The sequence below is a fragment of the Phyllobates terribilis genome, unplaced genomic scaffold, assembly GCF_046119375.1.
Source record: "Phyllobates terribilis strain yellow unplaced genomic scaffold, ASM4611937v1 Scaffold_12__6_contigs__length_324123572, whole genome shotgun sequence".
NCBI classification, from domain to species: domain Eukaryota; kingdom Metazoa; phylum Chordata; class Amphibia; order Anura; family Dendrobatidae; genus Phyllobates; species Phyllobates terribilis.
In genome coordinates this window covers 239,033,962-239,048,134 of record NW_027362772.1, presented here as the reverse complement: position 1 = coordinate 239,048,134, position 14,173 = coordinate 239,033,962, and the positions used below count along the sequence as shown (strand labels likewise).

The 14,173-nt window shown below is 43.0% G+C and overlaps 1 protein-coding gene across 1 annotated transcript in view; it reads right to left on the bottom strand.

The window, feature by feature from the left end:
* Nucleotides 1-14,173, bottom strand: part of CEP104 (centrosomal protein 104) — a 127,613-nt gene that overhangs the window by 19,670 nt on the left and 93,770 nt on the right. Inside the window, exons 14-16 of the mRNA XM_073656728.1 lie at nucleotides 12,428-12,634; nucleotides 11,426-11,542; nucleotides 10,580-10,610 (exon numbers count right to left, since the gene is read on the bottom strand). Coding sequence (XP_073512829.1) covers nucleotides 10,580-10,610; nucleotides 11,426-11,542; nucleotides 12,428-12,634 — 355 coding nt within the window. The remainder of the gene's footprint in view (nucleotides 1-10,579; nucleotides 10,611-11,425; nucleotides 11,543-12,427; nucleotides 12,635-14,173) is intronic.

The window sequence follows — 14,173 nt, the reverse complement described above, 5'->3', positions numbered from 1 at the left end:
GGACCATTATGAGGAGTGGAGGTACTTCTTTCAATGTAAGCCTATGAATCTTCAGAACGAGGCTCAATAGACTTATACTGAAAAGGCGACGTAGGCTCACACACAAATCCCTGTCTGAGCTGGTCAGTCTGTTTGCAAGTCATGTGGGCCCCAGGAGGACTGGAGTGGCGCTGGAAATTGGAGAAGACTGTGATCAATATGTATTTTAACGCACTTACACATCATTACATAGATAATTAGGACGGATTACGACAATAAACATTTTGATCGGATATCTTCTTTAAGGAAGCACTGTTTTTCTTTCTATAAGTAGACCTGACTTCTAATGGTCTATCCCATTCGTAGCTAGAGCTTGAACCATCTCTGCTTGCTGGGGAAGGGGGAAACTGTGATCATCAGTCTTTTTATATTTCCCAAATTAAGAGAATAGATTAAAACTGCATGACAGGAGCCGTTTAATCATAATCATGAACTGTGATAGAAGTTTCTGTCACCTGCAGTGGAAAAGTTATGTGGTGTATTTCATGCAATTTCACCAAATAGGAACTTCAGGTGTTTATTCATTGGGAGAAAAGAAAGGCATGTAATTCCCAGGGGGACACCAAGGGATCACATGACCTAACTGAAACTGGCCATGAATTTACACATAAAGAGGAACAACTCCATAATGTGGTATTAGCTAAATTATATGGAATGGGGGACTAGTGACAGAATGAATTAAAAACAAAAAACACAACCCAGAGTGTTACTTTAATGGTGGGACCACCCTTTTATAGGGAATCTGTCAGTAAGAATAATCCTAACCCCCTCAAAACTGCATAGATGAGCAAGCAGGGCTTTGAAAGCTAACCAATCGACACCTTTATATCTTCAATCTGTTGCTGCATTACCAAGGAATCAGCATTTAAAGTCATATACAAATGAGACATTAAGTGACTGAGCATTTAACTAGCCTCTGCCTGCTGATATCAAGGCATCCCCTATACAACGCATTATTTCTGGCAGGTCACATAAGCTCAGTACTGGACTGAAAGATCAAGAATGGGGTAACTTTCTTCACATGTTATTGAGTTGCCTATTTTTCGATGTATATTTTGGTATAGCTAGGGGATATATGTGTTTGGCCATTATTATAGCTCGCACGAGGACTGTTAGCCAACATTTCCCAGGGACAGAATAGCGAATTTACAGGTTACAATTGTCATCTAGATGTAACAAGCTTTCCTGTAGACTAGGACATCAACACACTACCTCCAAGAACAGGAACATGGTCTCTATGAGCCGATAACCCCCAATAAATGACCCACGGCTGTGTCCTCTCCTTTATTACCCTGCCTCAGACGTCTTTCTCCCTTAGTTTTGGAGCTGCTGTATAGTTCTTTATAACTTAGCGCTTAGCAACTTTCTACGACAAATAAAATCTGTTATTCCAAAGGCAATAAAATGAGGTGGAATCCAGAAACACCTATGTCAGCGCCTCTCATCTCATCACCCTGGCACATCAGCAGGGCAGCAATACACAAGCCAAGGAGTGTAAATCAGGCTCCCTGGTGCCCGGACGGCTATGCCAGACCCATTCTCAAACAGATGGCAATGAACCCACAAGGATCCCACTGACCTATAAAGGGGTCTGTCAGATAGCCGGTATTTTTGGTGGCAGAACTATAGACTGCACCGTTCTTGAGAACCTTCATGAGTGCGATCCGTGACCTCTAACTTTTTTTTTTAATTTTTTGTTCATGGAGCTCTACAAGGACTCGTGTTTTTGAGGGACGAGTTGTCGTTTTCATTGATCCTATTTTGGAATACCTATAACTTTCTGAGAATTTTTTATCTAATTTTTTTGGGGGGGAGGTGTGATGAAAAAAAAATAAAGAAAAAAAAGCAATTAATTCTGGTATTTTTAATACAGGGTGATTCACTCGCTACTTTCCCCACAAAAAATTGCTTTAGCTTCTTAAAGAGACAGTCGACCGTGCTGAAATTTGGACTGTACATACTTTGGTTCATGAGAAGTGAGAGCGCAGTTAAGCTCAGTGAAACATCCTCGTGCCCAGAGGTCTCACCGACTTGTCGCCCCGCCATTGGTCTCCACTACGAGATAGACTTGCTGCGCCCCAGATGTCCTGAGGAATACATCCCACAATATGGAAAGAAGCGTAAACGGTGGACATTTTCAACACCTGCTTTAAAACATCAGTTTCTCACGAACCAAAGTCTGTACAGTCCAAATTTCAGTATGATCGACCGTCTCTTTTAGAAGTTACAGCAATTTTTCCGGGTAAAGTAGTGAATGAATAACCCTGTATTATAAAAATAATATAGATCTATTATTTATGTCTTCAGATTTTTTTTTAATGTAAGAAGTGGCGGGAGATTTAACACTTTATTTTCCTTTTTTTTTACATTTTTGAAACTTTTTTTTTTAGTCCCACCATGGTACTTGGACATGCAATCGCTGGCACAATACATTGTGTTTCAGTGTATGGTCCTCTCATTATTTACCTATGAATTCTTGCCTGCGGCAGTTCTTAATATAGGTACTTTAATGGCAGGCCAGGGGGTCTTCAATGTGCAGCAACTGCTAGGGCAACCAATCAATACCCCAGGATCATATTGTTGGGCATGGGGTCTTAACACGTAGATGCCACCATCGCTGTTGACTGCAGCAACTAAAGCAGTAAAATTGTGGGGGTCAGAGTCATCTCTGATCCAGGCAGTTGCCAGTTGTAGGCTACATCTCCTGAGCCCACGTCAAACACTCCCTTCTGACATGAGATGTACACGTACGCCACATGTTGGGTAGTGGTTAAAATACACTGCTCAAAAAAATAAAGGGAACACTTAAACAACACAATGTAACTCCAAGTCAATAACACTTCTGTGAAATCTACCTGTCCAGTTAGGAAGCAACACTGATTGTGAAGCAATTTCTCCCGCTGTTGTGCAAATGAAACAGACAACTGGTAGAAATGATATACAATTAGCAAGTTACCCCCTATAAAGGAGAGGTTCTGCAGGTGGTGACCACAGACCATTTCTCTGTTCTCATTCTTTTTGGCTGTTGTTTTGGTCACTTTTTATTTTGCCATTGCTCTCACCCCTAGAGGTACAGTAGCATGAGGTGGTGTCTACAGTACAACCCACAGAAGTTGCTCAGGTAGTGCAGTTCATCCAGGATGGCACATCAGTGTGAGCTGTGGCAAGAAGGGTAGCTGTGTCTGTCAGCACAGTGTCCAGAGCATGGAGCAGATACCAGGAGATGTGGAGGGAGCCATAGGAGGGCAACAACCCAGCAGCAGGACCGTTACCTCCTCCTTTGTGCAAGGAGGAACAGGAGGAGCACTGCCAGAGCCCTGCAAAATGACCTCCAGCAGGCCACAAATGTGCATGTGTCTGCACAAACGGTTAGAAACCGACTCCATGAGGGTGGTATGAGGGCCCGACGTCCACAGATGGGGGTTGTGCTCACAGCCCAACACCATGCAGGATGCTTGGCATTTGCCACAGAACACCAGGATTGGCAAAGTCGTCACTGGCGCCCTGTGCTCTTCACAGATGAAAGCAGGTTCACACTGAGCACATGTGACAGACGTGACAGAGACTGGAGACGCCGTGGAGAGCGATCTGCTGCCTGCAACATCCTTCAGCATGACCGGTTTGGCAGTGGGTCCGTAATGGTGTGGGGTGGCATTTCTTTGGAGGACCGCACAGCCCGCCATGTGCTCACCAGAGGTAGCCTGACTGCCATTAGATACCGAGGTGAGATCCTCAGACCCCTTGTGAGACCATATGCTGGTGCGGTTGGCCCTGGGTTCCTCCTAATGCAGGACAATGCCAGACCTCATGTGGCTGGAGTGTCAGCAGTTCCTGCAAGATGAAGGCATTGAAGCTATGGACTGACTCGCCCGTTCCCCAGACCTGAATCCGATTGAGCACATCTGGGACATCATGTCTCGCTCCATCCACCAACGCACGTTGCACCACAGACTGTCCAGGAGTTGGCGGATGCTTTAGTCCAGATTTGGGAGGAGATCCCACAGGAGACCATCCGCAACCTCATCAGGAGCATGCCCAGGCGTTGTAGGGAGATCATACAGGCACATGGAGGCCACACACAATACTGAGCCTCATTTAAACTTGTTTTAAGGACATTACATCAAAGTTGGATCAGCCTGTAGTGTGTTTTTCCACTTTAATTTTGAGGGTGACTTTAAATCCAGGCCTCCATTGGTTAATAAATTTGATTTCCATTGATGATTTTTGTGTGATTTTGTTGTCAGCACATTCAACTTTGTACAGAACAAAATATTCAATGAGAATATTTCATTCATTCAGATCTAGGATGTGTTATTTGAGTGTTCCCTTTATTTTTTAGAGCAGTGTATATATATATTTTTCCTTTGCATGCAAATGTGTACCTTTAAAAAGGAATATCCCCTCCCCCTCAAAACAGCGCCCCTTTTTGTCCATGGGCTGACACAGGTACTGCATCTCAGCCTCATTCACTGGCTGTAAGTTTAAGAAGTTCCTAATAAGACACACGATTACCCTGTTCGAGAACCAGTCTACTTATTAAAATCCCAGATAATGTGATAATTGAGGTATTTCGCAGCCTGAAACGCGTTACCAGCCGGGATCAACTTACTAAAAACACAAATGTTTTACTTTGAGGTTTCCAGGCGAATCAGCACTTTGCATATTAAGAAACAGGTGGGAAAGTTATGAAGTCATGTAAGTAAGTGGAGGGTGACGGTGGAAATAGTCGCAGACTGCCACTGCTCTGGAGACTGGTAATGGAACAATTTACTCGAAATGGCGCCATTACACCAGCGGAGAAGAATTAGTATGAGAGAAGAACCGACCTTTCTAGATATATCGGTGGTTAAATGTCTAAACTCACGTTCACACCACATTTGTGATTAAGAATACGCTGAAAGCTGGAGATGTGTAGTCTGTACTGAGCCTGATGTACGCCTATACAGATCTTTTTTGGTATACGTCCCACATTATACATCCCATGATTTGCCATGACAGTTATTTGCTGCCAAACTTCTTGAATGTTAAGGTATCACGGGTGTGTCAGGTGTGACAGACAGTCATTCTGGATCCAGCTGTAGAAGGTCTCTGCACTTGGCATTGCAGGCACCTTCGTGATCTTTTCATTTCTGAAGTGAAGTGATATCCTTCTCCCTCTTGGACCTAGCAGTGACCTCCACCTTCTTTTGCTAATTGACACACCATTGCTCGATGTTTAAATACCTTCAGTCTCTCCAGAGAGTCACCGGTGATAGCTATATTTTTCTCTGTCCTGTCCTGAAGTACTAGTAGTCAGCTAGTGTCTTCTTGGAGTTCCTTTGGAGGACTGTTGACGAGATCTCTCTGGTGTCTTCTCAAGCTAAGTGTTTCCCTTGTCTGTTTACCTGTTTGTCTTTAGTTGCAGTGGGGGTTGACTAATGCTCACCCCGTCCCCTCCCTACCTAGGGCCTATCGCTAGGGGCAGTCAGGGATTAGGTTTCCTGCTCGGCGATAGGTAAAGAACCGATTTAGGGACGATAGGGGAGTCAGAGTGTTGTCAGATCTAGAGTGTTGTCAGATCTGCCTAGGAGTCTCCACCCCCCCTTTCCCTAGTGTTTCAGCTTCTTCCCCCTCTTCCTATCGTTGTGCACTTAGTCTCTCCCTCACCTTGCATGACATAAGGCCCCATGCATAGTAGACTAAACTCATCTCTATCAGCCAACGGTCTACTGTGCATGTGGGCTTCCCGACTCTCTTCCAACCACGATGTGCAAATGGAAGTAAATGTGTGACTTGTTGTTCAGTGAAGAGGTAATTGGGAATCCTGCAGAAAATACCTGCGTGAATCGCTGTGAGTTGTTGTATTGTGTTTTTCTACCTGTTTAGTTTTATTGGACTTTTTAAAACCTAATTTCTCTCTACAGTTTTACAGTCTCTTATTTTACTACCTGTGTATTTAAGGGTTAACTACATTGCACTTAAATCCTGAGGTGTAGCTATACTCACAATGGGTTAATTGAAGGTGAGGGGTCATAATTAAGGGTTTATAAGGGGCAGCTGGTTGGGGCATCCAGTCCTTTGGAAGTGCATTGAGCTGTAGGGTGCATTGCTGTTAAAGGGGGGTGAGGAACCAAAAATCTTTAAATCTTCTTCCTTAGAGAGTGTGAACGAGCTGAGTGTGACCGGAGCGTAAGTGCATATGGAAGTAAGTGTGTGACTTGTTTTTCAGTGACTTTGGATTCAGGGAGTTTGGAAGGGAGGAATTTGGACTGAATTGCTGTCTGTATTTTATTAATTCTTTACATTTCTTTTTACTTAACATTTGTGTCTAGTGCAATCCCCATTAGGAAATGAGCTCCATTATTGACAATGCTATCCAGTGTACATCTTGTATGCAATCCTTGAACAGCCGGTCGGGGTTGCTTACAGCTGTGCGAGATGTGTGCACATTGTGCGTTTGGAAGCCCAGGTACTGGATCTGAATGAGCAGCTGGCAACACTGAGATCCATTGACAATATGGAAAGGAGTCTCCTGCTCACTGGGGTAGATGTGGGGGAGGGTGGTAGTAGGGAGCTGCAGGACAGTGAGGCATCTAGCTGGGTGACAGTTAGAAGGGGGTGTAGAGGGAAGAGTGGCAGGGAGGCTAGTCCTGATCTGGCACACCCGAATAAGTTTGCAAAGTTGGCAGATGAGGGGGGTGTCGGTACAGGGTGGTAGCACTGCTGCAGCAAGGCATGTCCTCTGAAAGTCAGAGGAGTGTCAGCTCCAGTAAGGGGGGAAATAGAAGAGCAGGGCAGGCCAGGCATGTGCTGGTAGGGGGGACTCAATTATTAGGGGAACAGATAGGGCAATCTGTCACAAAGACAGGGATTGTAGAACATTGTGCTGCCTACCTGGCGCTCGAGTCCGGCACATCGCTGATCGGGTTGACAGATTACTGGGAGGGGCTGGTGAGGACCCAGCGGTCATGATGCATATTGGCACAAATGATAAAGTTAGAGGTAGGTGGACGGTCCTTAAAGATAATTTCAGGGAATTAGGCTGCAAGCTTAAAGCAAGGACCTCCAAGGTGGTATTCTCTGAAATACTACCTGTACCAAGTGACATGCCAGAGAGGCAACGGGAGATTAGGGAGATAAATAAGTGGCTCAGGAATTGGTGTAGGAAAGAGGGGTTTGGGTTTCTGGAGAACTGGGCCAACTTCTCAGTTGGCTACAGGTTCTATGCTAGGGACGAGCTGCACCTCAATGGGGAGGGTGCAGCTGTGCTGGGGGAGAAAATGACTAGAAGGTTGGAGGAGTGTTTAAACTAGGGATTGGGGGGGAAAGATAGTGCAGATATATGCATGTATCCTTTAATAAGATGTGTAGTAGAGGGGTTACAAGGATACTAAACTTCAGGAAGGCTAATTTCCAACGGTTGAGATGATCTTAGTGCAATAAACTGGGACGATATCCTGAGACATAAAGCTACACAAAGCAAATGGGAGACATTTATTAACATCCTGAATAGTACCTGTGCACAATATATACCCTTTGGGAATAAACATGCTAGAAATAGGAGGAAACCACTATGGCTAAATAGAGCTGTAAGGGGCGCAATAAGTGACAAAAAGAAAGCATTTAGAGAACTAAAGCAAGTATGTAGTGATGAGGCATTAAATAAATACAGAAAATTAAAAAAATTCTGTAAAAACCAAATCAAGGTAGCAAAGATTGAGGCAGAGAGAATCATTGCCAGAGAAAGTAAAAATAATCCCAAAATATTCTTTAACTACACAAATAGTAAAAAACTAAAAAATGATAGTGTTGGCCCCCTTAAAAATAGTCTGGGTGAAATGGTGGATGAGGAAAAAGCCAGTATGCTAAATGATTTTTTTTCAACAGTATTTACACAAGAAAATTGCATGACAGAAAACATGATTAGTGATAACAAAAATTCTCCATTAAATGTCACTTGCTTAACCCAGCAGGAAGTACGGCGGCGTCTAAAAATCACTAAAGTTGACAAATCCCCGGGCCCGGATGGGATACTCCCGCGAGTACTGCAGGAATTAAGTAACGTCATAGATAGACCATTATTTTTAATCTTTAAAGATTCCATAATAACAGGGTCTGTACCACAGGACTGGCGTATAGCAAATGTGGTGCCAATATTCAAAAAGGGGACAAAAACCGAACTTGGAAATTATAGGCCAGTAAGCTTAACCTCTACTGTGGGTAAAATCCTGGAGGGTTTCCTAAGAGATGCTATACTAGAGTATCTGAAGAAGAATAACCTCATGACCCAATATCAACATGGGTTTACGAGGGACCATTCCTGTCAAACTAATCTGATCAGATTTTATGAGGAGGCAAGTTCTGGACTAGACCAAGGAATTGCAGTGGATGTTGTGTATATGGACTTTTCAAAAGCTTTTGATACGGTTCCATGCAAAAGGTTGATACATAAAATGAGAACAATGGGGATAGGGGAAAATATATGTATGTGGGTTAAGAACTGGCTCAGTGATAAGAAACAAAGGGTGGTTATTAATGGAACACACTCAGACTGGGTCTCAGTTAACAGTGGGGTACCACAGGGGTCAGTATTGGGTCCCCTTCTTTTTAACATATTTATTAATGACCTTGTAGGGAGCATACAGAGTAATATTTCAATATTTGCAGATGACACTAAACTCTGCAGGGTAATCAATACAGAGGAGGACAATTTTATATTACAGGAGGATCTATGTAAACTAGAAGCTTGGGCTGATAAATGGGAAATGAGCTTTAATGGGGATAAATGTAAGGTAATGCACTTGGGCAGAGGAAATAAAATGTATAATTATATGCTTAATTGTAAAACACTGGGCAAAACTGTCACTGAAAAAGACCTGGGTGTATTGGTGGACGACAAGCTCACGTTTGGTGGCCAGTGTCAGGCAGCTTCTGCAAAGGCAAATAGAATAATGGGATGCATTAAAAGAGGCATAGATGCTCATGAGGAGAACATAATTTTACCTCTATACAAGTCACTAGTGCGACCACACTTAGAATACTGTGTACAGTTCTGGTCTCCGGTGTATAAGAAAGACATAGCTGAACTAGAGCGGGTGCAGAGAAGAGCGACCAAGGTTATTAGAGGACTGGGGGGTCTGCAATACCAAGACAGGTTATTACACTTGGGGTTATTTACTGTGGAAAAACGAAGGCTTAGGGGTGATCTTATTACTATGTACAAGTATATGAGGGGACAGTACAAAGACCTTTCTACTGATCTTTTTACTCTGAGGCCTGAGACGGGGACAAGGGGGCATCTTCTACATCTGGAGGAAAGAAGGTTTAATCATAATCACAGACGGGGATTCTTTACTGTAAGAGCAGTGAGACTATGGAACTCTCTGCCGCATGATGTTGGAATGAGTGATTCACTACTAAAATTTAAGAAGGGCATGGATGCCTGTCTTGAAAAGTCTAATATTACAGGTTATATATACTAGATTCCTTGATAGGGCGTTGATCCAGGGAACTAGTCTAATTGTCGTATGGAGTCGGGAAGGAATTTTTTTCCCCAATGTGGAACTTAGTGTTTGCCACATGGGTTTTTTTTTTTGCCTTCCTCTGGATCAACATGTTAGGCTATGGGTTGAACTAGATGGACTTAGTTTTTAAGGTTGAAGGAAGACTATGTTACTATGATGCCAGGGAGAGAAGGATCCAACCAGTTGGATTTCCAATGGTTGATCCATTTATTCTCCCCCAAGATAAGCTACCGCCAGAGGAATCTGGCAGCGTCTTTTTCAGGAATGTCCGGCCTGTAAGGCAGAGAGGTAATTATTGGCCGGTTCATCATTCTGCCGGCACAGCTACCTGTAAGGGGGTTTCAATCAGTTTTACAAGGTCCACAATGGTCATGAATTGAAAAGTGTTTTATGTGTCTCTTTCCGACTGATTTGTTATTTTTCTCTTAAACCTTGGTTAATATATCATTATAATGATGGACACTGAACAAATCTATCAATTTTCCTGATTTCATCATTGTTGCACACTGTGTGACATAGATGGGCACAGTCCACGCCAGGTCTAAAAATAAGATGAAAGTCATGGGTGTAACCGCAGCGCACAGTTCATGCACCTATAGGTATAATTAATGATGCCTATAGATAAGAGTCCTCGTGGTCCAATCAATTGTATTATAAAATGTTAAAAAATCAGTGCAAGGGATCATTTACATGGGGAGATTATTGGACATTGACTAAAGGTGGATGTACACTACACGGATATTATGGACGAGGGTTCCTAGGAAGGCTCGTTTCGTGATAATTGTGTGGATTAAACAGGCTGCCGATCACCCGAAAAACAAGCAGAACGCTGCTCTGTCGCTGGTCAGCTAGTGCCTGAAAAGTTTGCATTTGTTTTCCAGTGTTACACAAGTTTAGTTGGCAACTATTTTCCATAAGGCTCAAAAATGCAAGAAAACCAGACATTGTGTGAACAGAACCTACCAAAGAACCGTGCAGCAGCTTATGCTTATTACTGTCACATACAGAAGTGTATGCAATAAATACAACCTACTCACCTACTTTTGCTTTTTGGATTTGTTCCTTCCCCTAAAACAAAGCAGAAAAGCATATGCAGATGAATGGACAACATGAAACAAAAAAAAAAAACACAAGGAAATTCTGGTGGACTTGTGAATTGGAAATGTCACATCAACAAGTGGCAATTAAGTGAACTTCAGCAGCAAATCCTACAAATTGGGTGAAATACCCCAAGAAAGAAGAGCAGCATGTTAAGTGAACAAGAAGTAGACACACCAAGCTGCAAAATTTAGCAAAAATGAATTTATGTGGAGAGCCCCTTCAAGAACATAGGCACCCACTAGTCTAAAGGGGTTGTCCAATGTCTCTCCATTCCAGGGGTGAAGAGCTGCAACTCCACCAGGGAGGGGACATTGGTGACAACTGTCTGACGCCCAGCAGGTCATGTTTGTGTCCTATGCTTAATTGTAAAGTGCTGCGGAATATTATGGAGCTATATAAATAAAAATTATTATTATTATGTTAATGAATAAAACACATGTATGATACCTGCCCCGGCAGCTGTCCACCCAGTGTGCAGCAGCTCTCTGTGCCCAATGGAAGATCAGAAGGAGAGAGAGACGCTGCACAACCTCTTTAAGTCATTAGTTTCCTCATTATAAGGAAATAGTTATCGGCGCTGACATTTTCAGCCTTACACAAGTTAATTACTGGTTTAAAGCTGCGGTGGTTGCTGTCAAAATGTATAAGCCAGGAACAGTAATGAACTCGCTGTGGCCTTCTGGCTTTTATCTGCAGTCATTCTGGCTTCTATCAGTAAGTTACTGTGTATACATAAAGAATAAACCTGGAAGAGGCCGACTTTCTGCAAGTCAACAATGTACCTTGCCAGCCTGGACCTCAGACTGCATCTCCTTAAGAGCTGCCAACTGTTCCTGAAGAGCTCGGATCTCCTCTTTCTTCTTCCTTTCTGCTTCTTCTGCTGCCGCCTTCTTCTGTGCCTGATAAACATGTCACATGATAAGTCCAATATACATGAATATAGAACGGGGCTTTAATCTGGACACACACATTAGATAAATGTAGGCCTGTGCAGCTGATTCACCTTGTGGATTCCAACTTCTCTATTACTTTCTGCTGTTTGATGATTGGGCATGCTGTATTTTAACATGCTCGATCGTTTATTCCTTGGAGACATAGGCTGCATCAGAATATATGGCAGGTGCTAATTCCCTATCGTTTATCATATCTATCTGCTCAAAGATGCTATGTATGTATAGTTATGGGAAGCTTTGTAGTGATAGTGGTCTGTTCAATACTCAGTAACTTAAAGGGAATCTGTCAGCCGATTTTTGCGATTTAATATGAGAGCAGCACAAGATAGAGCAAAAGATCCCGATTCCAGGGATGTGTCACTTTTTAGGCTGTGTGATGTAGTTTCAATACAATCAGTATTTCATCAGCAGGAGATTATCACTGCAGGACTAAGTCTCACATGCAGACCAGTCAGGCTAGTCTGTGAACCCCGCCCCCACCACTCATTGGCAGTGTACACAGTTGCCAATCAGTGATGTGGATGGGGTTATACACAGCTCCAGCATTCCCAGCTATGCTAGATCACCAGCAGAGAAAACTGTGATGCTAGCATCAAGCAGTTCAGTAAGTGATATATCACTGGAATCACGGTCTCTGCCCCTACATCATGCTGCTCTTAGATTGCATAACAAAAACCTGCTGACAGATACCCTTTAAAGGACAAGTAAACTTTTGATACCATTTTTTATATATGTGTACCCTTTTAATTGCAAGCTGATTGGTGGTAGGGGGTCTTGATCCTGAGCCACAACAAAATGGAAATAGCCGCTCACGTAAATTTGGCCTCCTACCTTTAGTTCAGACTCTGTAGGTCTACCATCGATTTTGGAAAATCCATCAAACAGGGTTTTATAGAGCATGTTCTTGCGTATGGTGGCTTCGTCCGTTGGCATGTGCTCGAGAACCTGCGCTCTGTTCTGCTGGTACAAGTGGAGTATAATCCGCACTGCTCGGTCACGGACTTCCGCCGTTGTGTAATCCAGTGCACCTAATGCGAACTAACAGAAAACCATAGAGTACAGTCTTATAAGAAGGTTACTAGTAAGGCTGCCTCAATGCCAGGCAGCTGCATGAAAATATTAGCTTTATATAGGGGCATCAACTGCGTGTGGAGGAAAGGTATTCCTCATAGAATAATAGGAATGGTAACAAAAGGATTAAATGCAATATAAAATAAGTGTCCAGATCTTTACATTTTATTTTGCAGAAAATACGGAAATATGGCGTTACCTATATCATAAGAAGTTGTTGACCTGTCCTGGCCAGGTCATGAAGGACTTATTTTAACTTACTTTGGTCACTTTGGCCTTCACTTGGATCAAGCAATCAGGTCCTTCAAAGGCTGAACCTGATCAACTTTTTTAAGTTATGTAACTTTTTCTAAAGCGAAACAAACTGCATTTTCCACTGGTTTGGGGCGCAAACATGTCAAACAAGTCCATGATTGGCCTTTTGGCCCCTGCTCGTTGCCGGTGTACTTTTTTTTACCTTGGGTGCCTTTGAAGAAACATTGACATTTGTCAGAGATACTTATCGGGCCCCAACGTCACTTCTCCTCTCCCAATCCAGGCAGCATTGTACAGGACTTTGCACCAACATGATGATGCCTGATGGGGGCGCTGTTGAGAACCAACAGTAAAGCATTGAGGATTCGCTGTACACCTTCATTTGGGCAATGCTCTCCTTTTGTAGGTTCCCACGCTGCGTTTGTCCTGCAGACCTCTTGCAGCGGAGGTGCAGCAATAAAACCCTCCGAAGTACTGTGGACATCACTGCATAATGGTGCGGCTGAAGCAGCAGCTTTCACCATTTCTGTAAAACTTGTTAAAAAAAATTCCCAATCTTTTTCTAACCTATTTGCAAAATGACACCTCGTCAGAGCCCCTTCCCAATGTAACAGCTGGCTGGCATGGTCCACTGGCACTCACCAGGTCGCTCTGGTGGTGGGTGTGAAGTCATTCAGGGTGTGCACATCAGCTAGAAAAATGTCAGCGAGCAGACAAAGCAACAACACAAACAACTCTCTGCAAAGCCTGAACCAGAAGGGAAGGACTGGCGCCGCTTTAACTCCTTTAGGACAAGAACAACTTTTTTTTTGTTCTTGTTCTTTGTATTCTGGAGGGTCATAACTTTTATTTTGCTGTTTGATATCGGCGTTTTAGGTGTAATTTATTTATTTTTTTGTGCTGCATTTTACGTTGGTGACATATTTTTGGGATACTGTACATTAATGTTATTTTTTTATTTTAGCAGAAAAAAGCTAATTTTTCTAAGATTTTTGTTTCTTTTTACAGCAATTATAGATTCTTACGGTTGTGACAATACCAAATCTGAGCATATAATTTAACGTTTTGAGACTAAAGCAGTCAGACCCCCTCTGTCTCGTCATTCTCTCTCGCAGTGCCCGCCCGCCTCCGATGGGTTGTTCTATTAGCTGGACGCCTAGAGGAAGCCCCAGCATCTCTGTGCTCCTATAAACTCCTTATGTATAAGAATTTTTTTTTTTTGTAGTGAAAATTATCCCTTTTGTTTCTACT